Genomic DNA, 26,799 nt, shown 5'->3' with positions numbered 1-26,799 from the left:
GCAGTCGGTAAAAGGATGTTAAGAAGTCAGTGTGCCCCACCAGCCAAACCTCACATTAAAAGAAACATCAGAAATAGATAGCAAGTATGTTCCACTGGGGGAATTTTCTCTTTTTCTGTGGGAGGCTTGAGTTAAATACATACTAAGCATTGGAGATTTTTAAGAATCAGATTAATAATATCACTCCTTGCTAAATTCTGAATTAAGAACTCAGGAGAAATAAAAGGAATAAATGTTTAAATCAGTATTAATAAAAAGGGATAAGATAGCCACTTAAATTTACAGTGAAAGAAAAACTGGACTTGTAATGTCTTTTCCCCAGATTCATGATCTTGATTCTGCTCACAACGGACAGAATTCTTAACATTTCATGCATTAAAAGGGACTTAGGAATGATATTCACATAAAAAATAGGGTTCTCCATGCATTGCACCACTGATAAACTACTATATGCAGTCAAGGAACGTTGACCAATAGTTGCTATCAACCAAACTCCCATAATCATATCTCTATTTGAGTCAAGGCTCTTTGAGGGAAGCCCTTTCTTCCTGAAAACCAGCAAAAGGGAGAGCATGGATTCCTTTGTTAAAGAGCATTTCACAGGCTTAAAGAGCATTTCACATGGCTGAATTTCCAAGCCTTCAATGGGACACCCCATATTTAAACCCATGACTGCCTAAATGATATGGAGATCTGTCCTGCCCCCATTTGTTGTCATTCACTTTCCATTCAATACAGTTTTCTTTCTTTCTTGATGCCACAAGAGCTAAGCACGCCTTACTTTGTGCTTTTTGGAGACCATCATGTTGCTTACTTGCTCAGCTTTTAGGGTCTATCAGAGCACACATCCGGGAAGTGGTTCACTTGACAAATGCCTGCAAGAGCTGGAGCTGGGCCAGGCCAAACATCAGGAGACTGGAACACAGTCTATCTTCCACATGGGAGGCAGGAACTCAAACACTTAAGCCATCACCTGCTGCCTCCCAGAGGGGATATTAAGAGGCAGCTGGAATCAGATGCAGAGCTGGGACCCAAACCCAGGCCCTCTGCCACGGATGCACACATCCCAAGAACTGCAACCACAGTGCCCACTGCCTTTTCCTGTTTCTCCTTCATTATTGGGCCATGCTCCTTGGCTCACAGTCTTTTCCTTGGAGCACTTGGAACACGTCATCCCTCTGTTTTTTGGTCACCATTGGTTATGATGAGCAGTCAGCCATTCGTCACGCTGGGGAGCCTCTGGGAGTAAAATGTCATTTTCTATTGCTCTTTCCAGGACATTCGCCTAGTCTTTGACCTTGAACATTTAGACTGAATTGTCCGTGGAACTGTGTAGTCTTATTTAAGTTTACTTTGCAATAAAAAAACAAATCTTTAAAAAATTATGAAAAATGCATAATATAAAAATTTACTTTCAAAGGTTTTGGCATCAAAATAAACTTATTTTTTAAAAAAAGACTTATTTATTTTTATTGGAAAGCCACATATTCAGAGAGGAGAGACAGAGAGAAGACCTTTCATCTGTTGATTCACTCCCCAAGTGACTGTAATGGCCAGAGCTGTGCCGACCCGAAGTCAGGCGCCAGGAACCTCCTCAGGGTCTCCCACATGGGTATAGGTTCCCAAGGCTTTGGGCCGTCCTCGACTGCTTTCCCAGGCCACAAGCAGGGAGCTGGATGGGAAGCAGGGCCGCTGGGATTAGAACTGGTGGCCATATGGAATTCCAGTGGCATGTGCAAGGTGAAAACCTAAGCCACTAGGCTACTGTGCTGGACCCAAAATAAGCTTATTTTTAATTCTATTTTCTGTGTGCTTTTTGAAGTACATTGCAGCAACTCCGGGTACCGCTACCACTTTCTCCAGGTCTCTCACTGCTAGTTGCTAAGCTGCTGGTCTAGCGCCAGGCTCGGTTACTTGGGAGAAGTCTGTTCCTCCCTCCCCACTCATACCATGACGCCTCTGATACTGTCTGGAAGGGTGCCAGGCATGGGCATGGGGCTTGTCATCTTGTTGTCAACAGGCTTTTACAGGCCCTTCCTCAGCCCCTTTTTCACACTATGTCAATTGTCATGCTCCACTAATTGACAGTTGATTGCCTGTTTTCAACAAAACGTCTAAACACAAAATTCACCACAAACTGATCCAATTACATTCAAGTTAGTTCGTAGAGATAGTTTTTGAGATACGTTTTTAAGGGTTCCTGTAATTCAAAGAGGATTCTTATTCTCTGTTATCTCCAGAAAATGTCAAAAACAACAACAACAAAACCAAACCAGGGAACACTGAGTGAGTAAGAAGGGGTACTTTCTGGAGTAAAGTAGATCAGAGTGTGTGCAAGGTTGAAAAACGTGAGAAATGAGCAATGGGCTCTTAAATCACACTCCTTGCTGGGGAGTCTGGGAGCAGAGCATCACGCAGCAGGTCTCACTCACCACAAAAGCAGCAGGCCTGTTGGGCGGTGGCTGTCATGATAGGGTGGGGAGGATTCAGGTGTACCTCCCTCTGCTACTCTGACATATGGGAACCGAACTGACAAAAACAGTGCATGGCATCTAGAGATGGATTTCCAAGCCAAGAACAGACATGGACTTGAGGTCTGGAGACAATGAAAGCTGAGACACCAAGTCATCGCCAAGCAATAGCGCCAAGCCAAGCCAAAAGAAGAGATCACAAACTCACCAGTCACACACAGGTCACACTGATGCTAGTGTTTAAGTGGGCAAAGTACATCAGCTCCGTGAGCAGCGGTTTGTCCTCCTGCTGCCAAGGACTGGGGAAAGGCAGGGGTCCCTCTAGTCCTCCTATCTCCAAAGGCCATGTAATCATGGTAGCTTCACTGCTCTGCCCTCGGTCCTTGGCCATGGTCTTAGGGAGAGAAGCTCATGAAAATGGAGTTCTATGAGAATTTAGGTATTTTTACCCAAGATTAATGGAGTATACTACCAGACATTGTTTAAAACAAGAGAAGTGACATAGACTGTTTATTTCACATGTTTTATCCCTGACAACCAGTAGTGCTATAGACAGCTGCAGACAAACTAAGGGGCTATATTCTTTCTGCGCTTCTGATTTATAAGGTGAGTAAATCCTAGAGCAGCACCACAAAGCCAAGAACGCATGCGTATACTTGGCACATAATAATTTTTTTTCTTTTTGCTTTCTCTTTTTTCTGCTTACACCAAAGTATATGTTTTTTCCAATATGTATTTCTGGCCATTCAGCATCCAAACACCCTTTTCCAGAGGCAGTGCATTAAAACAGATCAAAGCAAACTCACACACTCCCTAAATATTACTGTGGCTGAATTAGGGCAATTATTTTTCCACCCTGCCCTCCTGGCTAACATGGGAGCAGACAACCTGGGCCTACCTAGTAAACTTCCAGATAGGTCTTAACATCTTCAGGGAGCATTGGCAAGGGGCAGGGATCACTGGGAGTTTTCCAGGTGGCAGTGGTTCCAGCATTTAAGCCCCAAGTTTCACATGGAGTGTCTAACGACAGCAGCTTCACGTCCAGGTGGGTTCTGTATGTTCTTGCTTGCGGTCAGCCACTCTGTCATAGCAGAATGCCACACTGGGTGGCCTAACCAATCATAATATATTTTCTCACACTTGTGCAGAGTGGGAAGTCCAAGGCTGGGCAGCTCCGTGGTTGACATGGACTTTCCCTGTGTGCAGCTGCCTTCTTGCTGTGCCCACAGGCACCCTTTCCTTGGTGGGAACACATGGAGAGAGAGAGAGAGAGAGAGATCTCCCTTTCTTCCTCTTCTTGTGAGATTGCCAATCCTGCCAGATTAGAGTCACACTCCTGTGTCTTCATTTCACTTTTATCACCTCCCACAAACTCTATTTGCAAGTATCGCCACTTTGGGAGCCATGGTTCCAATGTATAGGAATGTGGGTATGTAAGACCAGGAAAGCACAATTCACCCATAGCAACAGGGTGATTTCCTTTCTGTTTCCAATCTAATTCTCTGAATTTTTCATGAATTATATCAAGTGCCTCAAACCTCCCCCCGACCACCAAACCTATTTTCTATTTTAAATTAGCCAGAGTCCGGGTCTGCTGTTGGCAACACTAAGCCCCAACTGGCAGAGGATCTGCAAGCAGAAGATAGTCATTTGGGGAATGGCTATTAGTTTTCTGCCCTTGCTGGTGGTAATGAAATTGAAAATTCCAAGTTCAGGAATGGGAATCTGTTAGGTGAAACAAATAGCTAAATACATTTTTCTTACGGCAATATTCAATGAGATGCAATTGAAAATATCAGAATATCAAGTTGCCCCTATTATTGAATAATGTAAATAGCATGAATAAAGACTAGAATGAGGTGGCTCCTTGCAAGGGGATAAAACAGCTTAAATAAGTAAAAGGAATGCTCAAATCTCTGTATTTTAGCTCAAGGCATAGGCCCAGTGACTCTATCTGACTGGGACCAATGTGTTCAAAAAACGTTTGTGGAAACCAGCTATGAAGTTTAAATTGTGTGTTCCTGGATGAAATCTGCTGAATTGCCAGGATCATTAGGGGGCTTAGCTGACAGTGATGGTAAAGATCAGGAAATAATGAGAACCTGGATGTAGAGGGAAATACAGGAATCTGCAAACACCTCTCAATCGCTTGATAAAATAGGCCTTGCCTTACAGCCAAGAACACCAACCTCCTTTTTCTTTGTGGTTTCATCATCCCACATCAGGGTTGAGCTCTATGGCTCCATCCATACTCCTTGACCATTTCATCCTCAGCATGACAGGATGCCAGCAGGACCTGGAGTGTTGGCTGTAGCTGGTACCTAAAGACCCAGTTAATTTATGAGTAAGAGAGTCTACTTTGAAGTGGCTCTACTATTTAGAAACTCTGGTTCCGCTGATCTGGTAGTACCCCAAGGATCTGTGACACACCAAGCACATGACCCTGATATGGAAGTCGAAGTTTTCAGGCTTTAGAGCAACAGAGTAGTCTCTCATTATGTCTCCTTTCAAGAGAGAGGACTTGGTTTGCTACTGGACTCAAGTAGAAATTAAAACCTGTCCATGCGAAACCAAGGTACTATGAAAATCTAAATATGCTTTGTAAACTGTAGAGTTATCTGAGCCGCCTCACCATTCAACCAGGTGAATCCTGCATAATCTCATTGGTACAGGCAAGTGTTCTATGCTGGGCTTAAGCTAATAACACACGAGAACCAGTGTTCTTACTGCCATGGCATTTTCACTCCTCCCTTGGCCTAAAGGGAAATGTCCTGTGACTAGCTGCGCAAAAAGAAAACACTTAGGCCCAAATTCCAAAAAGTTCTAATTACATGTTGGCATAAGGCAGAGGTAGGTTGCTGGAGCTTTGGTGACTATTTGCCAAAGCTTACACTGATGTAAAGAACAGATTTCACTAGCATATTCCAGTAGACTCTTGGAATATGGAATTTACATAAAGCTTATTTTGAAGTGAAAAGGGTGGCATTCATGTGCAAGTTTTTCAAAATTTCTGAGAGTCCTTTGAAGAAAATGGTTTATCTATAACAATCCATGAGCAATGGCTGATGTGTTGACTGAAAGTAGTGACTAAAAGATACAGACAGTAAAAGGCTTAGGAAACATGTATGAGGAGGGATTTTTCAAAATGAAGCTAGGATGATGTAATATTTATAGACAATCAGAAATCATACATTGGGGTGGTATTTGGCAGTAAGATACAGCTAAGAATGTTTGCATCGCATATTAGAATATCTAGGCTCAAGCACTGGCTCCATTTCCAATTCCAACTTGCTGTTAATGTGTTCTCTTGGAAGTAGTAGCTGATGGCTCAAGTACTTGGGTCTCTGTCACCTACCTGGGAATGTGACCTGAGTCCTAGGTCCCTGGCATTGTCCTGGCCCAATCTACTGTTACAGGCATTTGTTGAGTAAAGCCATGGATGGAAGATCTCTCTCTTTCAAATATGAATGGGTGAACAATTTTTAAAATGATGTATTGTGAAAAAAAGCTCTTCGTAATCAGATGGAAGAGTCGATTTATTCCATAACATCCATCTTCCTCCTGTCCAGATGAACAAATGTGAATTCCATGCATACAACAGCAAGAATGTAGGTTATCCAAATGGCTCAGGTGTCTTGACTGTGATTGCTCTGGCTACAGCCCTCCCACAGATAAGCCTAAACAAGCAACAGTAGACTATATCTTGAAATGAACAATGAGCCAAGTCAATTACTTTGGTTCTTTGCTGTCAGGAAGAGAAAACAACCTTGTTTTCTCTGGAATCAGTTTTCCTCCTCAGTTATAGTCCTAGGTTTACCAATCACAGGCTTACTAAAAAGTTTCAAGTTGGTTGCAGTTATTGGCTCTACCTCGCAGCTTCTCTTGATTTCTGCCTATCGTCAATGTGTTACAGAATATACTCCATTCAAATTTGCTTCCTGCTTAAATTAACCATAGTTTCTAATGTTTGAAACCATGAACTCTGGGGCACTTTCTCCCATCTTCTATACTTTGACCTCATTTTATTTCTTCTCTCACCTGGCTGACAGTTATGTTACTCTATGAATTATGCCAAGGTATCCATATATCAACACATCAAGTCTCAAGCTTCATGTTAGCCATGTGATACAAAGTATTAATGCTCTTGGTAGGAGGGATGAGGGTCGACACTTGTAAATGTCCTTTGAAAAGCAGCATGATTAGACAGTAACTTGGGGGTAACAGTGAGTGCGAAAATCCACAGGTTGGCTATTTTCACAGTGAAATGTACTTAAATCATTGAACCTTAAGAGTTAGAAAAAAAATTCTCAGAGCAGCTTTGGTGTGCTTGACATGAACTTGGAGGTCCCTAGCTTCCCTGACTTTCATGACTCAACTTATTGCTTTTAAAGATCTTCTGAGATCCCTTAAGTTCATATGAAATCCTAAAGATAGGAATCTATGGTAGCTTTAAAAGGACAGTGCCTTCTGTTTCATCCAAAATATTTATTTCTAAATTCTTTGAATACACAAAACAAATTAAACTGATGACTTGGTGCTTAGAAAATATACTGTGTTGATTAATTAAGCTGTTAATTCACAGAAAGAAAAATCCCAGACCATGTTCCTAAGATACAACCATTAATTTGTCAGTGTTCCTAAGTATAGTACCTAGACACAACTTTGACACTAAGGTCTCTTCTAGAATGTCCAGTAACAGCACATCTTGTTCTGTATTTTGTCTTTCTTTGTACACTTTGGTTTCATCTTTAGCTGCCATTTTTCTACTTTCTGCTCTTCACTGGAAGGAATATTCTGGCTAAAAAGCTTATTTGATTAGAATTCTATTGTACCAGCCATGTCATGATTACTGGGTGCCTTAATATGTAAATTTTAGTGTGAAGTTTGTCCTTTGGGATATCAAGACCAGTCGTATCTTTGCCAATAGATACTGTAATCTCAAATATAAATTGAAGATTTAACCATCAACATTCCCCTTATAATATCTGAAAAAGTAGATCGGTGACAGGGAAATTGTTACTCCCCGCCCCCCCCAAAAAAAGAGAAACCTTTGTCTGGTCAGTGTAAGCACCTAAAGAAAAACAAAGTCTCAAATATTCGTGGCACTTAGGTAGGCTAAAATGGGGTTTGACTTTCCAGATACTTGTCACCATGATAGGGGGTCTATGCTTTTAAAGAAAATTAAAATTCCAGCAGAGAATCCTTCAACCTTTCCAATACAAGTAGACTGGAAGCTCCACAGTTTGTTCTGAAAGAGACTCAACATTTTAAATAAGTGATAGAGATATCTTCCAACTGATACGGAGGCAATGACCAAGGTTGGGCCAAACCTAAGCCAGGAGCCAGGAGCTTCTTTTCATCTCCCTCTTGGGTGCAGGGGCCCAATCGCTGGGGCAATTTTCCATTGCTCTCCCAGGAATATTGAGGGGAAGTTGGACATTAGCAGGAGGTGGGGTTGCCAGGTCTCAAGCTAGCTGCCATGGGAGATGCTGGCACTGTAGGTGGCAACTTAACATGCTTAGCCCGCTACACCACAGTGACAGCCCCCAAAATGATGAAATGGTGAGACAATATTTTTAACATGGGGAGTTCATAAGATATGTTAATAAGACCAGCAGTGGGATATATTTCTCTTGCAAAGCGTTAGACTAGCCTATTCAAACTCTTCTACAATAGCTGTGTCTCCATGATTTCTATTTGTAGTGAGTAGATGGGGTATCCTTAAGTGTTCATAGGAAATGTGTGTTACAGGAAAACTGTGTGTGGATTTAAAAACCTTATGCACCCAAATACCCTGATCCTTAAATTCCATTTCCTGTGAACTTTCTGAAACACCCTCATATCCTAGTGAGAATGGGAAGCCAAAGCAGAGATTAACCTCCCGAAACACATTTTTAGAAAGTACTGCCAAGGCGAAGCAAGAGCCCTGTTCTTCCGCCTTTCTGCCTGTCCCTTCCAAGCTCAAAGTGTTATACACACCATCTCTACAAGGCTGAACTGCAAAGGCTGTTCTGCTCGAGTTGGGGCCAACCCAGGCTCCCTGGGTGATCTTCTCTTTCAACTCTATGTTAGTCAGTGGCAGCACCTGCCTGTGATCTCACTTGCATGAAAGTCTCAGCCTGGACCACACTGCCTCCTTGGGATGCACATCATCTCTTCTGCTGATTCCTTCAGCAGCATCTCATTCTTAAATTTCCTCCATTGATGTCTAGGAGCCCTTTCTTGGGCCCAAGCACAGAGTTAGGCTTGAAAGCTGGCATCTGCCCACCAGTAGGTGGCATTCTAAGGGACAGGTACATGATTGCAAATCACACACAGCCTGACACAGAGGAAATGACTACACGGCAGCTTGAGGAGGGTTGTTGATAAACAGTTACCAGAAATGATCTTCCTGGGGAAGACAGACACTTTCACTGGCAGTCAAGGTAGGAAAGCGAGCATGCAGAAGTATCTGCCAGCACCTTGAAACATCTAAGTAGTTAATTATTTCTCATACATAAAAAATTAAAGTGTGAGAGGGATGCAGGGGGAATGAGTGGCCAAGACAAGGCCACAAATTTGCCATTTATATGTCATTATCATAAGGGGAGAAATAGAGAATTATTTAAAACTATCAATAGGTTGTAGGAGATTCCTCCCAGTTCCTGTAAACACCTTTCCTGCAGGCTGAGAAATTCTCATCTCCCGCCACCCCCAGGTCCCTTCCAGAACTTGAAGTTTCTAGGGATGGCTGGCAACCTTGTTGTCACCCGACAGCATGTGTGCAGTGTCTGTTGGGAGCCCGTCACTTTCTCACTATGGCAAACATGCAGAAGACTGACTCCCTAACCTCAGGGGTTCACGGGCAGATCCAGGGGGTGCTAATAATAGGTAGAGCAGAGCCAGTTCAGCAGGAAACCACAATTTTTCTCTTTTCTTACTACTTGGAAATAAAAAACATGTGTTTTGCAACACTGAGGAGGTAGAAAGCGCCTGCTCCAAATCCCTGTTCCCCAAGCTCAGCCTCTTTCTCTGCAGCGAATGGTCCAGACAGACAAGGCAGAGCAGGCTTTGCCAAGAGAACAGTACTTTTGATGACTGGATTCCTAAACCTTCCCCCTTGAATCATTCTCTCAAGTATTTCCTATGACAGGTCATTATGCCACAAATCAATATGCACTCCAAGCAGCAGCCTCAATACAGTTTGCAATGGAGGAAAAAGGGGAAAAGATGGCTTGTGTGAGCAACTGAAGGACCACAACGCCCTGAGATCACCAGCTCAAGACCCGCTGAACTGTCCAGAGTCAGCAACTTTAAAAAACATCACTTTCAGAGAGTCTGACCCATCACAAGCTGGTGTGCAACTCCAATGGAGTGCCTAAAAAGTTGTTGGAAATGCAATGAGAAGGTAAGTTTCTTTTGGTACAAAAATTTCTTTTTTGGAAAACATGCAAGTTAAGAATTTTCAAAAAGTTTATGGAAATGCATAGTATGAAAAACATGTATGGGTTTTCAAACTTTTTGACACCCAAGTAAATGCATTTTGTTTATTTGAAAGACAAAGAGAGACAGGCAGACAAAAGATACCTTCTATCCATTGGCCACAGTAGCCAAATCTGGGCCAGGATAAGGCTAGAGCCAATGTGGGTCTGCCATGTAGGTTGCAGAGATCCAAGTACTTGAGCCATTAATTACTTTGTGCCCCCCAAGGTGCCCTTTAGCAGGACACAGGAATCAAAACAGAACCAGGTCTCACAAACTAAGGCACTATGATATGAGATGTGGGTTTTTTTTTTTATCACTGCACCAAACATTAGTCCTAAAATTATCTTGTAATTCTTTTGATGCTCTTTTGGAGGCCACCCTAAATATACCGCACTAAAGGGCCCAGCACAGTGGCTCAGTTGGTTAATTTTCCCCCAAAAGCACCGGGATCCCATATAGGCACCAGTTCTTGTCGTGGCTGCTCCACTTGTGGTATAGCCCCCCACTTGTAGCCTGGGAAAGCAGTGGAAGATGGCCCAAAGCCTTGGGACCTTGCACCTACATAGGGGACCTGAAAGAAGCTCCTGGCTCCAGGCTTCGGATTGGCTCAACTCTGGCCATTGGGAATGAACCAGCAGATGGAAGATATTTCTGTCTTTCCTTCTCTCTGTAAATGTCTTTCCAATAAAAATAAATAATAATAATAAATAAATACCTCATCAAGAGTTTTATTGCATTGTAAAACAACAGCGAATTGTATTTTGCTTCTGAAAGGCTGCAGCTGTCATGAAAACATGGGTCATGGCTCAAATCCCAATCCAGAAGCCAACTTAAACCCTCTGAGTGGCAGAATCATGCAGCCAGCTGCTCTCTCCTTCACTAGCTCCTGCCAACCACCTCCACACAGCAGGTGAGGGGTGGGTACCTGGTACCCTGGGCAGGCAGGCAGCTGGACAACTGCAGCAGCAAAGGTCAAGATGTTGTCTGCGGTGAGAGCGCAATTTGCTGAACCCAGATGTGAAGGTTTTCCTGTCCAAACCCATCAGGATAGCTTTCATGTCAAGAACCCTGGTAGCTGGCTTTGAGTTAAAATCTCTATTGTGGAATTTGAACCAGCTCAATGTCCATCACCACAGAAAAAGCTCTAAGGGTCTTGTTAACAAAACAGAATGAACTTCTGCCAACAGCTGAGAAATAAATCCCTCCTTTCCTGCTGCCTGGACCACAACCTAATGAGGGTTCCCCAGTGCTCTCTGCAGCAATAAAATGAAATACACAGAACTTTGCCTTTGATGTGTCCCAGCGTAACAGTTTAGACTTGATGCCTTTTCATCCTTAATTTATCTTCCCTTGTAAATATTCCTGTACCATTTCCAATAGCTTAAGTACACACTTTTTTAAAAAAAAAATAATTCACTCCTTCTTCTATTTCAGTTGTATAACTCTATGTTATGGGTCAGATTTGGGGCTAAATAAACATACCTCCGTCAATAGCTTTGCACATACCGCTGGCAGCAAATTAACTCAAACAAATGTTTTAGTTGGGTAGCAAGGGTGCTTTTTAATGATCTTCCGTTCTCGTCAGAGAGCCCATGGATAGACTCACTGAACTCCCAACGGTTTTTCTAGCTGTATTTTCTGCCATACTAAACACATGGATCTCCAGTTTGGTGGGTTGGCTGGTTTCAAAACTCACCACCAGAGGGTGCTACTAGCTTGCGCCTAAAGTGACTTTCACTCAAAGGCCCTGCAATCAAAGAGAAGACCCTACCACAGTAATCCTGTGTGTAGGCCACACAGGAAACAACATCTCACTTTGTTCTGCTGCATGTGTCACAAACCCACACTTGAAAAACTTCCATAGCTTGTCCAATCAAACCACTGATTAATGCATTTTCTGCAAATCAAGTAGGAAGTGCTAATCACTTCTCATCCTCCTGCCCTTGGTTCAGTCTTTACTACACAATGATGCACCAAATTCTAACACCCTCTTCGCCACAGCAAACAAGAAAAGAGCAAGCTAAAGAGAGAATCTGCTTTGCCATAACAACATTAGCGTTTAACAATAACACATTTACTCTTTCCAGCACACACACTTCGCTTTGATAGAATTCTCGTCTTCTAGACAGTTTCTATGCATCACCTACAGCTTCTCGTATTAGTTTATTCCTATGATTCACTAAGATTTTCAAGGAGTTTTTCTATTTTATATCTCTGAGATACACAAAGGAGGTGTGGAGTTCAATATCCAGTCAACGATAGAGAACTTAATTGCAAAATATGTGTACATTGTAGTCAGAAACTATTGTGTGTTCTCCTATAAACTGTAAGAGCAAATCAGGGCTCAGGGAAGCTTTCCAGCGAAGGGCTAGATGAAAGATGTCGGGCATTATGAAGCACAAGGGAAGGCCCTTTAAGCATGATAGCAAGAAAGTGGTCATAGATGTGGTTAGCGGGTAACTGTATTGAGTATCTTGATTTTCGAGAAAACAGGAGGGGCTGCAGTCGGCTGATGCCTGCAAATGATGAATGTGACTCACTGACACCATCCAGAGATGCTCCTCTTCCTCTGCGCTTTGGTTTCGACACAGTGTGATTCCACACGTGATGCACCTGCAAGCTTACAGTCCCTGGGGAGGAATATCTCTGGGTCCCCTCTCTGGAACATTCCCAACGAAAGCCACAGGAGCCTTTGGCTTTCAGAGTCATTATATCTGCAAAGATTTCTTACAGCAAGGCGAGAAATCAATAGTAAGGGTGCTTTTTCCTGGTGACTTATCCAGCAGTGACAAGGAAAGTAAACAAAAAGACGGCCCACCTTCAGATTGATGTGTGGCAAGCGGGGTCTGGGTCTCCTTGGAGTAGGACACCACTTCCCGTGGCAGGAAATCCACTTGGGTCACCTTCGTCACCCCCAGCTTATGCAGTCGCCTTCTGTAAGGGGCAAGGGACAAACACTCAGAGAAGGAAGGCACTCAATTCAGAAAAACTGTTAGTACCACAGCAAAGCACAAAAACAACCCAGACACCCACCATTCTGGGTACACGCAGCAGAATCAGGGCATGGGCTGGTCTGGGTGAAGACACTTGGCTGCTTGGCCCATTTGGGTTTCCATTCATTGGGTGATGTCAGTGAAATCCCTCATGCCAACTCTCAGTTTTGCTATCTCTAAACCGAGGTGTTGGTCCAGCTCAGATGTGAACTCCTCTATTCTGAGAAACTCTGAGTCTACTTGGTGAAAATACAGAATGAGAACTGTCATTTACAATATAGGATCCTAGTTGCTTAGTTGCAAAGTGACACTTCTGAGTCTTGAAGAGAGAGGAGTGAGATGTTCTCCCAGACAGCAGGGAGCCGACTGGATTTTAAGTGGGAGTGCCACACTGCTCTTCGCTCCAGACAGGGAACCCAAACAGAGCAGTGTATCAGGACTGGTTAGAAGGACGCTGGCCCAGCCAGATGCGTGAAGACAACCCATGCTCACAATGAGGAAGCCTGAGCCTGGCACTTCAAAATGACCTGTCACCGAGTTAAAAAATCATTTCTGGGTGCTTGTGTAGGGCTTCAAATGCTGACACACCCATGATGTCACCTCTTCATGCTACCTACAGAAGGTGTTATCATTGTCTCCATTTCACAGGTAGGGAAAGTGAGATTTAGTTTTAGAGACAGATCCAACTACAGACGACCTCAAAATGCTGCGACCAGTGGGAAGACACTGCTGACCAAAGTCCTGACCCCTCACCTTGTCCAGCAAGCTAAACTCCTACCCAGGGTCTTTAACGCTAAGTTTTGAGTTGCTGCAAAAATCTCCAGAGTCACCCAGGAAGCGGCCACGGGGGGACAGCAGTGTCAGGTGGCTGAGCGCACAGCTGGTAGCTGCAGGGCTCAGCAGCTGCTCTGTTAACTGAAACTTCTTCCAGGTCTCCCATGTGGGTGCAGGGTCCCATGGCTTTGGGCCATCCTCGACTGCTTTCCCAGGCCACAAGCAGGGAGCTGGAAGGGAAGTAGAGCAGCCAGGATACGAACTGGCACCCATATGGGATCCCAGCACATGCAAGGCACGTACTTTAGCTGCTAGGCTACTCTGTCGGGCCCAATAAGCTCATTTTTAAAGTTATTTTCTCCATAAACTCTCTGAAGTGTCCCCATATAATGAATATGCCACATATATAGTGTATATACATGCAGATAATTCACATACCTGTCACAAAATGGTTTGCAAGTCAGTTTCAGTATATAGATTTAGTGTTATTAGTATTAGACACATCTTACTATATTTCTTAAAGATTTCCAGCATAGACATTGGTATTGTGGTGCAGTAGGTTAAGTTGCTGCCTGGTATCCCATTTAAGGGCTGTTTTAAGCCTTAGTGCCTCCACTTCCAATCCAGTTTTCTGCTAGTGAGTGTGGGAAGGCAGCACAAGATGGCCCAAGTACTTGGGTCCTTGTAACTAACGAAGGAGACCCACAGACAACTGGGCAATGAATCGGCAGATGGAAGATCTCTGTCTCTCCATATTTCACTCTGCTTTTCAAATAAAATGAAGTAAAATTGTAAAACAATTTTCAAGCATAAAGGATATGTGAGCTTCTGTCAGAGAAAGGTGTCATAAACATTTATCCAAAATCGAACGCTTCCCAGCTCTCTGGGATCAATAATATATCCCCTAAACAGAAAAGTCTAATTTCTTTACATCATTATTATTCGACACAGAATTAGTGAGAACACATACCACAACCAGGAATTCCCATAGACAAATTTCCAAGTATATTAGAAAAATAAAATCTCTTCCTGTTTAGGAGTCATTAAAGCTATGAAAATAAGATTCTGAGATCTTATGAGACCCAATATGCACAGAGTGGACACCAGCAAGGAAGCAGACAGGTGCCGTGGCAGAAAATGAATCAGGAAGATTGTCTCTGCAGCCCATGGAGCAGTGAGCAGACTTCGGGCAGGCCCCCTCGGGCCTGGGCCACAGGGCCCAACACACAATGCTGGACCCCAGAGAGGAGACAAGGATTGGGCAACGTGCCTGGCTTTCCAGGAAGTTGCCCTGCACAGAATCAGGAGGAACACAAACTTGAACTTCAAGTTCAACAATCTGCATCCTGAACTCCAAACGTGGTGCTCAAAATACCATGGATTTCAGATTTTTGGATTAGGTACACTCCACTCCTGGTCTATGCACTTATTTAATTAAATATTTATTTAATTGTCTGAAAGAGTTAGAGAGAGGGGAGAACATAGAGATTCTTCCACATTCTGGTTCACTCCCCAGATGGCTGCAAAGGCCAGGGCTGGGCCAAGCCGAACCCAGGAGCCAAGAGCTTCACCCAGTCTCCATGCAGGCAGCAGGAGCCCACATACTTGGCAACCCTCTGCTGCTTTTTCCAAGCCATTGGCAAGGAACCGGATTGGAATTGCAAAGTGGATCTTTATCACCGAGTCTGAGGATTAGCTAACGACAATACTTGCAAGTCACATACTTTGGTGCTTGGGCACAGTAAGTAGATGCTGGATCCTATATCCCTATTTTTAATTTGTCTTTATAACTGATTGCTCTCATGTTTCCACCTGTAAAGGTTTGGGGCTGAGGATAATCTCTATCAATAAAACACACGAAGCACACTCCGAGTTTCTTCATACGGGCACATCACACAGGTAGCGGCCGTTTCCAGGAGCCCATTGACTTTTGCTTTAACTAAAAATATCACTGCTGTCAAGTGCTATTTCAAAACAGCCTCCATAGGTGAGCTTAGCCACTGACACAAGGTTGTCTTCTATTCTCAATAATTACTGCCAGGTAGCAACCAGTTTCTCACTGCTGTTGTGTTTGTGAGCTCAGGGTCTTAACCTAACCCGAGGCATTGCAAATAATAACAATTGAGTTGTGCTCATGTGATTCTTTCAAAATACTAAGTGGTTGAACATTAGACTTGTAGTTCTACTGGTGAATCTATCTCAAATTGCTTGTAAGTTAAAAAAAATTATAACAACTATTATAAAGGTACTACAAAATTACTGTGTCTTTTAATATTGAAAAAACTGCATTTATATTAAATGTTGGTATTATTCATGGCTATTTTAGTAATCATGTATTGATGCCACTTCTCATATATCATCCTATCTTAAACTCACTAAAATTTTCTATCTCAGGCAATTTTACAGATGAGAAAAACTGAGGTGGTTTGATAACGAAAAAATTTCCCCAAATCACAAGGTGCAGCACCTGTGTTCATTCTAGAAGCCTGAGGAAGGAGTTTTGAGACAGATTATTATTAGGACGCAATGGAATGATTATTTCGAAAGCAAGGACTGCTCCATTGCTTCCAGCCCTAGTTACATAAAATTTCAGAATTACATAAAATTCTGGTAAGGCTGACCAGCAGGTGGTGCCCTTTCACAGCAATGACTTTCCTCAGACATTTCCTCACCTGGGCCCTCACTGCCTGCTTTCCCTGCACCACCAGCCTTATATCTCCAAGTGCCAGCTGATGCATGACCCATCCGTGTAGGCAACCTTACAATGCAGATCTTGTTCAATTTCCCTAAAACATTTCTACAATTTAACAGCTGTCAAACTTATTACATAACGATGTACAGTCACTGTTTCCTTTAAAAGTCTGAGCACTGATGTTTTGAGGGGAGGGAAACATTGAATCCATTCCTTCTCTGTAATTTCACAAGGCCAAATGTTTGCCTAAAGACTCAGGAGTGAAACATAAGAGAACACAAACTAAAACAAAAATTTCAGCTAAAACAGTTTGAACATTGAGTATCATATTCTTCATTCTTGTTCCAAGGCTCATGATTCTTTTATTCAAAAGTGAAAGTTATGTTCTTTAGCAAAAGAAGGAGGGTTAAACACGGTAGAATAATACCATTGGGGTTCTCATTTCTTGTTATTGGGTTGTAAATTCCCTAGTGGCTCTCCAGGTCTGCCTCTGGGGTGTTTTTGCTGTCTTCATGCTGCTGTGATGCTCAGTGCATGCCCCGTCCAGTGGAACCCGAAGAGGCCACTATGTTCAGATCTTCTCAGTCTTCCTTGCCTGGACTGCAAGCCTGCTCATCTATCCCTAAATTTTATCTCTACCTTGAGGCTTCATTCAGTGTCAGATATAGAGATATGTCAGATATAGAGAAGGTGCTACATAACTAAGGAAAGGAGGGAAGAAGGAAGAGAAAGAGTAAGACAGAGGAAAGAGTATAGGAAGACTGTAAAATAGTTGAAAAGATCTGTGTTCTGACTGACATAGCATTATAACTACATACCACATAATTTTACTTTCATAAAATTTTCAAAATGAGTTTTCACTCAAATTTTGAAATTTTGAACTGAACTCATGTAGTGTAAGAAAACAAGAAAATTGCCTAGGAAGTACAATAATGCCACATCCACTGGGATTAATTGTGTCTGCACTCAGCAAACTTACAACCCAAGTGAGAAGTCCAGGGTCACCATTATTAGGACTTCTTGGGAACAAGTTAAAACGTAAATGTAGTTCCCCATTTCAAGCCCACAGAGTCAGAAACACTGGCTGGTGCCAGCAGTCTGCCCTTGCGCCCCCTCCCCACCCAGGTGATGCTGATGCCATAACAGGCTGGGCATCCCTGGCTGGGAAACAGCAGAGAGCCTGCAGAGATGCAGCTGTCGCTGCCTAAACAGAATTGCTTGGGTCTCCCACCCTGCAGCTGAATCCCAGAGGACGTGGCTGTGCGCTTCTGGAAGGCAGCTGGCTCAGCACTGTGCTACTACCATGGTACTCCTGGAACATTAATGAAGTTCCATGCTGTGGGCCAGGAGCAAAGCTGAGTGACAGGGCAAAATGAGTGTTGAATTAAGTAGAAATCAGTGCACAAAATGCTAAGAAATGGCTCAAGATCTGTTCTACATCTAAAACCAAAAAAGGGGGGGGGGCAGGGAACTCCAAACCCTGAGCAGAGGAACCCTGGACCCTCACAAACTATGTGACATTGCTCTGAAAGGATCCAGGACCCACATCGCCCCCAGAAGGCCCCACCAGAAGTCCTGGAAGCTTTCTCTCCACTGGATCCTGAGAACTCAGCCAAAGCAGCTGGCTGAGCAAAGCCATACTGCACCAAAGCTGAAACGTTTCAGCAGAAAAGGAAAATTGGATCTTCAAAAGGAATGAAAAGCAAAGCAAGCTGAAGTTTGAGGGTATTATTTACTGTCACTCAGATAGCAAAGTTATTCAGCTTCCCAGTAGCACAAGTAACCCACTAAGATTTTGTGCCTTCACTTGGACATCAGACTTCTCAAGGTTTGATCTATTCATCCACAATATCACGACCACCACCCTGCTGTTCACAAAGTCTCATTCTCCAAGGAAGATGACGCTCCAGTCGTGGCTTAGACAGGGACTAGGATATCCAGGAACATTTAAGAAAGTGATAGAGATTTACTGCCAAATGGAAGGATTCTCTCCTACCATTAGCAGCATGAAAAACAGACACTACAATTGCAATCTAATAAACATATACTATGTGGTTCTTCTCCAATTTGAAAGATGAACAAAATTTAAGGAAAATTTTACCAATATGTGTAGTATGCAGAAGCCTGGCTGTCGACATTTGCTTCTCATATTAGAATACCCAAGTTCAATACCCAGCTCTCACTCTTTCCCCTAGTTGTTTCTGTTAATGTCCACCCTGGGAGGCAGCAGCAGGTGGCCCATGTAAGGAGGGCTCTGTAACCTATGCTCAAGACCTGGCTTGAGTTCCCATGGCCTTGGCTCCACCTCTGTGGTTGTGGCATTTGGCAAATGAATGAGTAGGTGGAGCTCTGTGTCTGCTTCACAAGTAAGTAAACAAAACAAGCTTTTTCCTTTTTTTTTTTTTTTAACAAAACATCTTTTTTTAAGGTAAAAGCTTACTACTATTTTTCAATGCTAGTAATATTTTAAATGCTATCTGTGATCTAATGAAGAATAAACTCTCGTCAAGACAGCACAGACATTTGCTAAGGTGGGAAACACTGGTTTGTCTCTAGTTGAAAAATCATCTCCACTTCCTGCAAAGCTGTGGACAGCGAAGCTGCAGGTCCTGTGCCACCGCATTCACACCCCGCAACAGGGAGGCAGGCTCTGCTCTGTGTCCACACGCGGAACACTAGAGAAAACACGCCAGAGTCTAAAAAAGATTACTACCCAGTTGCCTTTACCAATTTTAAATGGGAAAATAATTTTCACATCCCAAGGATTTGGGTTAATGTGGGATTGGACACAGATGACAAAAAGCAGACCTCTTGTCAGAACCTTAAGACCAAGCTGCCTTCTTTCTTGCAAAAAAATTATATCCTATAAATGTCTTCCCTTTAAAAACATGCAACTATCTAATTACACAGCATTTTATCCATCCCCAAAGATATCCTGGGCCCACTGCAAGTCACTTCCCATTGTCTTTTTCTGTTCACTTTCTCCTACAAGGGCTAATGCCACACAGGACCTTTTGTGTACTTTTTCACTAAATTTTTTCAAGGTTCATTGAATTAGCATCAGTATGTCATTTTTGTTTGACGATGCATTATATGTCCATGTGGACATATATTATTTATAGGGCGTTCTTTGGTTGGTAGACATTGAAGGTATGTCTGTTTCTGGCTATTATGAGTAATGTGGCCATGAACATTTGTGTACAGATTTTGTGTGAACACATGGTTTCAATTCTCGAATATATACATAAAAGTACAATTGTTGGGTCACATAGTAGTTCTGTGTTAAACTTTTTGAAAACTGCAAAACATTTTCAAAAGTGTTCTATTTTAAATTCCCAGTTAGCAGTACATATGGAATGTAGTTTTGTCCTCCCAAATCCTTATTGTCTTTTTGATCATGTAATTCTAGTGACTTTGAAGTCATACCTCACTGTGGCTTTGATTTTTATTTATCTGATGGGTAATTCAGTTGATTACCTTTTTTCATGTACTTACAAAAAGATTTATTTATTATTGAAAGGCAGATATACAGAGAGGAGAGACAGAGAGGAAGATCTTCTGACAGTTCACTCCCTAAGCAGCTGCAACAGCTGGAGCTGAACCAACCAGAAGCCAGGAGCCAGAAGCTTCTTCCCAGAATCTCCTATGTGGGTGCAGGGTCCCAAGGCTTTGGGCCATCCTCTATTGCTTTCCCAGGCCACAAGCAGGGAGTAGGATGGGAAGTGGGGCCGCTGGGATTAGAAACAGCACCCATATGGGATCCTGGCGCATTCAAGGCAAGGAGTTTAACCACTACACTATTGCACCAGGCCCCTCATGTACTTTTAAGCCATTGTATATCTTCAGAAAATCTTTGTAAGAATTCTTTGCCCATTTAAAAATAGGGATATTTGTTTGGTTGCTGAATCATTGGAAATTAACAACTGAATACTAGGCTCTTATCAGACATATATGGCTTGTAATATTTTTTTCTCATGTTGTAGGTTGCCTTTTTATTTTCTTGATGGTGCTTTCAGAGTGAAACAGATTTCAATTTTAATGATGCATAATTTAGTTTAATGACTAATTGTGCTTTTAATGTATATCTAAAAACCATCTCCAAGTTCATGGGGATTTACACCTGTTTTGTAAGAAGCTCTGCATTTCTGCCAATGCCATTCACTGCCCTCACCAGAGCGCAAGCAAATGGGACCACCTACCTGATCTCGGGCTCCGTCCTCTAAAACCGTGACCTAAATAAATCTTCGACCTCTACATAGTCCATTGCCTCAGACAATCATTGACTGATTACAGTTCAACTTCATTCTTTAGCCTGTGAATATGTAGCTCTCATGCTTTTTAAAAAAATATTCAGTGGCTGGGATGAACATGACAGCATAAAAAGGCTTTATCATTAATGCGGGCCTTCACTGTTGCCAAATACACTGGAGGAAGGATGGATCTGAAGGGAAGGGTTGCATCATCTGGAGATCAGGAACTCACAGCAGCTCTCAGAGCCTGTGAGCAGGAGCCTTCTTCATCACACGAGCTCATCAGGCTCTTCCCTGGTGAGCTGGATACTATATGGCTCATGTTGTGATACTATGACCACAGACAACCATCAATTGCATAGAGCAAACCTGATGCTTGCACATTTCATATTTAATAAAAGTGAAGACAAACATCTCTATCATACTCATGAGAACTCGTTTCAGACAAATAAAGCTTAGTAAGACCAGCTGCCATGAGAATTTCACAGATGCCATTTAGTTAATTTCATTACTGAGACAAAGTTGCAAGACAGATCTAACTTGACATTAGTAGGATTCTATAAATGCTCTAATGAAGAACCTGTGGCAAGAAACAGAAAAGCCAGAAATAAAATGCAACCCGGTCATCTAAGAAACTTCAAATTTCATAAATTATGCATCACAAAGATGCTGAAAAGCAATCTTGAATGACAGTTTGAGAGCATCCAAGTCTTAAAAACGATAATGCTAATAGATCTTACAGTAGAAGAGGTGAGTGAGTGAATAAATGGACGTAAAGAGACCAGGAAATCAGAAGGGTTCATTGTAGTAAAGGGAAGTTTTCGGAACAGGGAAGAATCTTCAAGTCAAGCAGATAAAACCAAGGTCAGATTCTCTCAGACATAATGGATTATTCGGCCAAATGCCACCATAGGCAAAAACCAAGGAACAAAAGAACTCTGCATTCAGTCCACCCTCATTCTGCTGACTTTTTTCTTGTTCACTTCCACGTGGTATTTCTTTTCTGGGACACATGAAAGATTCTGCTAGAGGTTTCCCTGGGGCCGCTTCCAAAGTTCTGTAGGCAATAATGGTGCCATTTTCTTCCTGGTACGATATTTTTATGGGGCTGGGATGGAGTTCTAGTTGTCTGGCAAGGAACTACTTGAAAGATAGTACCTGTATATTGTAATATTAGTGCAATCTCTAACAACCTGTATCCAATGCAATAAGATAATGCGATATAATCTATAAAACAATTAATGTCAGAATACTTAAGATCTACATCAAAAAAGTGTAAAACCTACTATACCCTCAATACGCTATGTTAACCGGTAATGGGGAGGGAGTGCAGGGAAATCTTTCAAGACCATAAAAAGAGTGAGAGAAAAAAAAAAAGTACAATATAGCTTATCAAGGTCAAATCTGGTATTTCATAGACAGCAGACTCAATGCGGCACTAAACAATAAAACTACTATACCAATGCATGAGGGGGGAATCGGGTGCGATCCTGACAACCTCTTAACAGGAGGTCATGTGCGTGGAGCAGGGGGGGCACTCCAGAGTGGAGCAGGTGGTAAGGAGGAAGCTTGGATCCCAACCATGAAGACTCCCAGATCTTCAACACAAACTACTAATACGAGCAACAAGGACTATACCCCAACTGCCAAGGAGGCCACAGGGAATTGGATGCCCTCGGAGGCTGAGTACTCTGAGGTCACCCACCCCCAACCGGAGCTTCCGCAGGGGATGGAAGAAGTCCAAACACTACCGCGCAGAAACCAACGTCATCGGAAAGACAGCCAGAAGCCCTGAGCGGTCAGCAGACACAGAAGAACAATTAATGTCCTTCAGGACCAGGGAGGAGAGCTTTCTCTGGTCCGAGCCTGGCTCCACCTCTGGACCCCCGCCCTCCCTCGCAGTGACCATCGGGATCGCTTCGAAAACCCCTCACAGCAAACAAACAATCATACAAACTAAAAAAAAAAAAAAAAAAAAAAAAAAAAACTAAAATAAATAGACAAACAACAGAAAGTAGAGCTTGAAATCTGACAGGAAAGAGCTGGCGTGGATTGGCTCATGCCTTGCTGGGTGGGACACAAAGATTGGTCACTCCTCACCATGGTGTTGAGGATTTCCCTGCACACCCCCCCCAAAAAAAAAAATGTTCTGCACCTTAAATGTCGACAAATATCTTGTTAGAGTTAAAAGCCAGTCTGGATTATCCCAAAATCTGCCAAGATCAACAAAATTATACTTCAACACAACAAATGGCTAAATACTAAAATGAAATAGACATGAGACAGCTGAATGGTACCCAGTGGCCTTTTCGGGGTATATAGCAGCCGGTCCGGTCCTGTATATAAACTAAAATTGAGATGTCAATGAGCTAATCATAGGTTGTGGTTAGGACTTGTTTGTTATTTTGTTCTTTGTTTTTTGTTTTTTTTTTTCTTTAACATACTGGTTACTCAAAACTATGTCAATTCCATAATATTGCAAATTGCTGTTGATGTTATATTGGGACTCTTAATTGACTGTGATGATATTATACCAGCTCTGACTTCGGACCAGAAATGGTCTCCCCAAGAAACTGTTCAACCCATCTGGACAACAAGTAGCTGGACTCCATGCTTAATATATGTTTGCAAGGAAAGAATCTTGATTGAATTTGAACTGTAATGCTGCATCAAGGTGGAGGAATCCACCAGGGGGGAGGGGGAGGGGGAGGGGGAGGGGGATTCCCAAAGCCTATGAAACTGTCATATAATGCTAATTATTAATTAAAAAAAATAAATAAAAATAAATTTCAAATATTTAGCTTTTAAAAATAAAAGCTAAATATTTAATTGTAAAAAAGAAAAATTTTTAAATAGAAAAATAATCTTCCATATTTACTCTTGCAATTAGTATTTTTGAGGTCTTTATTATTTTATAGAGGTCCATATTTTCATGTTGCTTTTCAAGAAAAACCACATTGTTATGAGAATGAAAAAGAAAAATTGTAAGCCGGAGGAAAATATCTACAAGTTATGTATTAAATAAAGGACTGTATCCAGAATGCACACATAACTCTCAAAATTCAATCATGAGCAAACAGTTCAGTAAAAACAGCATATGAAAGAAGAGGACTCATGGAGCCACTTGATAAACCCCTATGCTCACAAAACTATATCATGGAAAATGACAACAATTAAAAAATCCCAAAGAGGAAAACAGATGGAAAATAATCATATAAAAGGCTATTCGATCTCATTAGACATTAGGAAAATACAAATATGTACATTTCATTCTTAATAGGATTAAAATTAATTTTTTAAAAGGCTAAACCAAGTACTGTTAAGAATGAGGCACAACGGAGATTCTCAGAAACTACTGGTAGTTTATAGTGGTAAAACTTCTTTAAAAACAGTGTGACTATTTCAAACAAAGTTAATGTGCATGCAGCATAGGAGCCAGCTATTCTATTTATTGGTATCTGTCCCAAATATAGTAGATGCCCATAAAAAAAGATTTGTACATAAATGTTTATAACTTTCATTTGTAATAAGAAAAAGATGGAAATAACCCAAAAAGTGAATGGGTAAGTAAATCCTGGCATACCCGGGAATGAAATCTCACTCTACAATAAAGAGGTGTGAACCGCTTAACCGCACCAAACCTAAGTGAATGTCAAAATGATTGTTCTCAGTGTACTAGTCAGTCAGAAAATATTTACCAGATAACTCCCTTTGTAGGATATTCAAAGAAACCCAAACCAATGAATAATTGTACAAGTTAGGTCGGTTTGTTCAATGGCCAGAAGGGTAGGGAGAGGCAAGAATTTGCATCACAGTACTTTTAAGGTGATGGACACACCCACTGTGTTGATTGTGGTGATGAACATCCATGTTAAAACTGATCTTTTACAATAGTTTCAGCATCTCTAGCTGACTCCATGTCAATGGTACTTCAACAAAGCTGCTAAATCAAGTGACAGCAAGGTATGAACTATGGTCAATTCCACGCCACAGCTGGCAAAGAAGGAATACAACTGTCTCCAGAAAAATATTGCTATCTGGATATACTTCATGAAATGACGCGTGAGCCTTGCACAGCTAAAGACTGCCAAGAGGAAAATGTTCATAAAGGCAACATTTGAATCTGTGGCAGCCCTCTTCAAGAACTCTCTCCAGCTGAGCCGCTCTCAGTGAGCTGACCCTACTCCCTTGTCTCTGACTCACTGTACGCACTCTGAAGTAAAGGTGGCATGCAAGATGAGAGAGCCACAGACAGGCCATCTCCCTTGAATAAGCCATAACTTCAATTGGCATAGTCAACCATGAACTGTTGCTTAGAAAATAGAACTAAATGGGAAATTTTCTAACCGTTCCACATCAGCAAGTGTAATGTAGCATAGCTACAATCTGTCTCGAAATCTGTTAATTTAAGTGCACAGGAATCTCTGCCAGTTCCCTCCTTCTATTTTTAAATATCACAATGATAGGCTGTAGAATTGAACTCTGATGTTCCCTTGGTATTTTGTTATATAGTCTTGTTTCTCTGCTTAAGTACTATTTCTTGATCACTGAAGTAATACAAATGGGAATATAACATACAACAATTTGAAATATAACAATAAACTAAGTAATCAAGACTTAGTCATGTTAAAATAAAGTTACCTAAAGTGTTACGACATGTCCTTGGTTTAGCACCATTGTAGGTCAGCCAAGAACTTTTGCAGATGGCACTGAACCCATCACAGACTAGGTTATTCTACCTCTCTTTATCGGAAATGATAGAAACCCACAGAAATGCATGCCCAAGAATTTCAGGATTAAAAACAATAAATGAGAACCCACTTTTGGACACACTAAGCATAATAGTTTCATATAAGACTGCAATAAATTTAGCTGTTCACACTTTGAGGAATCTAGTGGTGTTTTGGTCAACATAGTTAATAACCAGCTAGGCATGGAAGGGGGATAGCTTTGTTTACACCATTTGCCAATTTTTGTGCTACAAATGCTTACTCTGTGGCTAATTTCAAGATGATCTGGCTGAAAGTGAAGCACAGAATCAGCCTCCCTGGAAACACCCCATGTGTGACTGCAGCAAATCCTAATCTACAAAAGTGCTAATATTTCTGATATATTTGTGTGTTTTATTCTTCATGCACTTAATTTCAGTTCTGAAGCTATCATTTAACCTTGACAATATATTTCCATCTGGGAAAAAAACATGATCATTAGGATATAGGAATCATTGCCCAACACATCAAATATTTGAGATACTTAGTAATTTTGCTGTTTTTCTTTTAACAGAAATCTATCTTCTCAAACCTAATTCAAATTAATTCCTTATTGTGAATATTCCCCAAAAGTGATAAGAAAACAAACAAGATGCACATTTTCTTATTAATAATCTTAGGCAAAAATTAATGTAAGGTGACTTATTAGTAAAGGGGAGGGTGGTTAGGGTAAGAGTCAAGCACATCTCCCATCACGTAACTTGTGTGCCCAGTCCCTAAGTACAGATGTGGAACATGTTTGCTTCTTTGTTTTGGGGGTAGTGTTGTTTTGCAATGATAAAAATTAGTAAAGGGAGATTGAAAGCCATCTTTTTGTGGTATTTTCCACAAAGAGAGACTTTCTTCCGAGCTTTAGCAGGGTAACTAACAGAAAGAAACAAGCTTATCCAACTAGAAGTTCAACAGAAGGGGAGAAGAAACAAGAGCAACAGCTGCTCCAGCATTTCAACACAACTCTGGCAAAGAAATAATAAAAGGAGTAACAAAAGAGCAGACATATACCCAAGTTCTGAGTCTGACTGCAGCTGGAGCACTGAGGGGTCTGTGTCCCACTGCAGGGTCCTAATCGTGCAGCACAAGGGAAAAAGAACACAGAGAATTAACAAAACGGGAAGGCAACAGAACAAATTCAACCAAGTCAGTCATCAAGGCAGTAATAGCATATACGGTACACACATAGAACATGTCCCCACTTCTGCAGCCCTGCCACCCTTCCCCAGGATTATCCAACGATCAGGCAAAGTAAGGCGCCATCCTTTCCCCTGAGCATGGTGGTTTTCATGGAAGCAAGCTGAGACCTTGGTTTTCAAACTCCACACACATCACCACCTCGGGTTTTGCTTTGCTTCTTTGCACTGAAGCCTGATTGACTGTAGTATGCAAACT

The 26,799-nt window shown here is 41.9% G+C and overlaps 1 protein-coding gene across 2 annotated transcripts in view; it reads right to left on the bottom strand.

Annotated features, from left to right (window-relative positions):
- The window catches only part of DYNC1I1 (dynein cytoplasmic 1 intermediate chain 1), a 263,740-nt gene that overhangs the window by 187,575 nt on the left and 49,366 nt on the right, over window positions 1-26,799 (bottom strand). The window contains exons 5-6 of one of the 2 annotated variants that reach the window (XM_004582321.3): window positions 26,416-26,475; window positions 12,754-12,869 (exon numbers count right to left, since the gene is read on the bottom strand). In XM_004582321.3, the coding sequence (XP_004582378.2) occupies window positions 12,754-12,869; window positions 26,416-26,475 (176 nt within the window). The remainder of the gene's footprint in view (window positions 1-12,753; window positions 12,870-26,415; window positions 26,476-26,799) is intronic. The other variant, XM_004582324.3, reaches the window with a different exon arrangement.

Source organism: Ochotona princeps, chromosome 20 (genome assembly GCF_030435755.1).
Source record: "Ochotona princeps isolate mOchPri1 chromosome 20, mOchPri1.hap1, whole genome shotgun sequence".
NCBI classification, from domain to species: domain Eukaryota; kingdom Metazoa; phylum Chordata; class Mammalia; order Lagomorpha; family Ochotonidae; genus Ochotona; species Ochotona princeps.
Note: the sequence above shows the minus strand (reverse complement) of the source record. Positions and strands in the feature narration are given on the sequence as shown.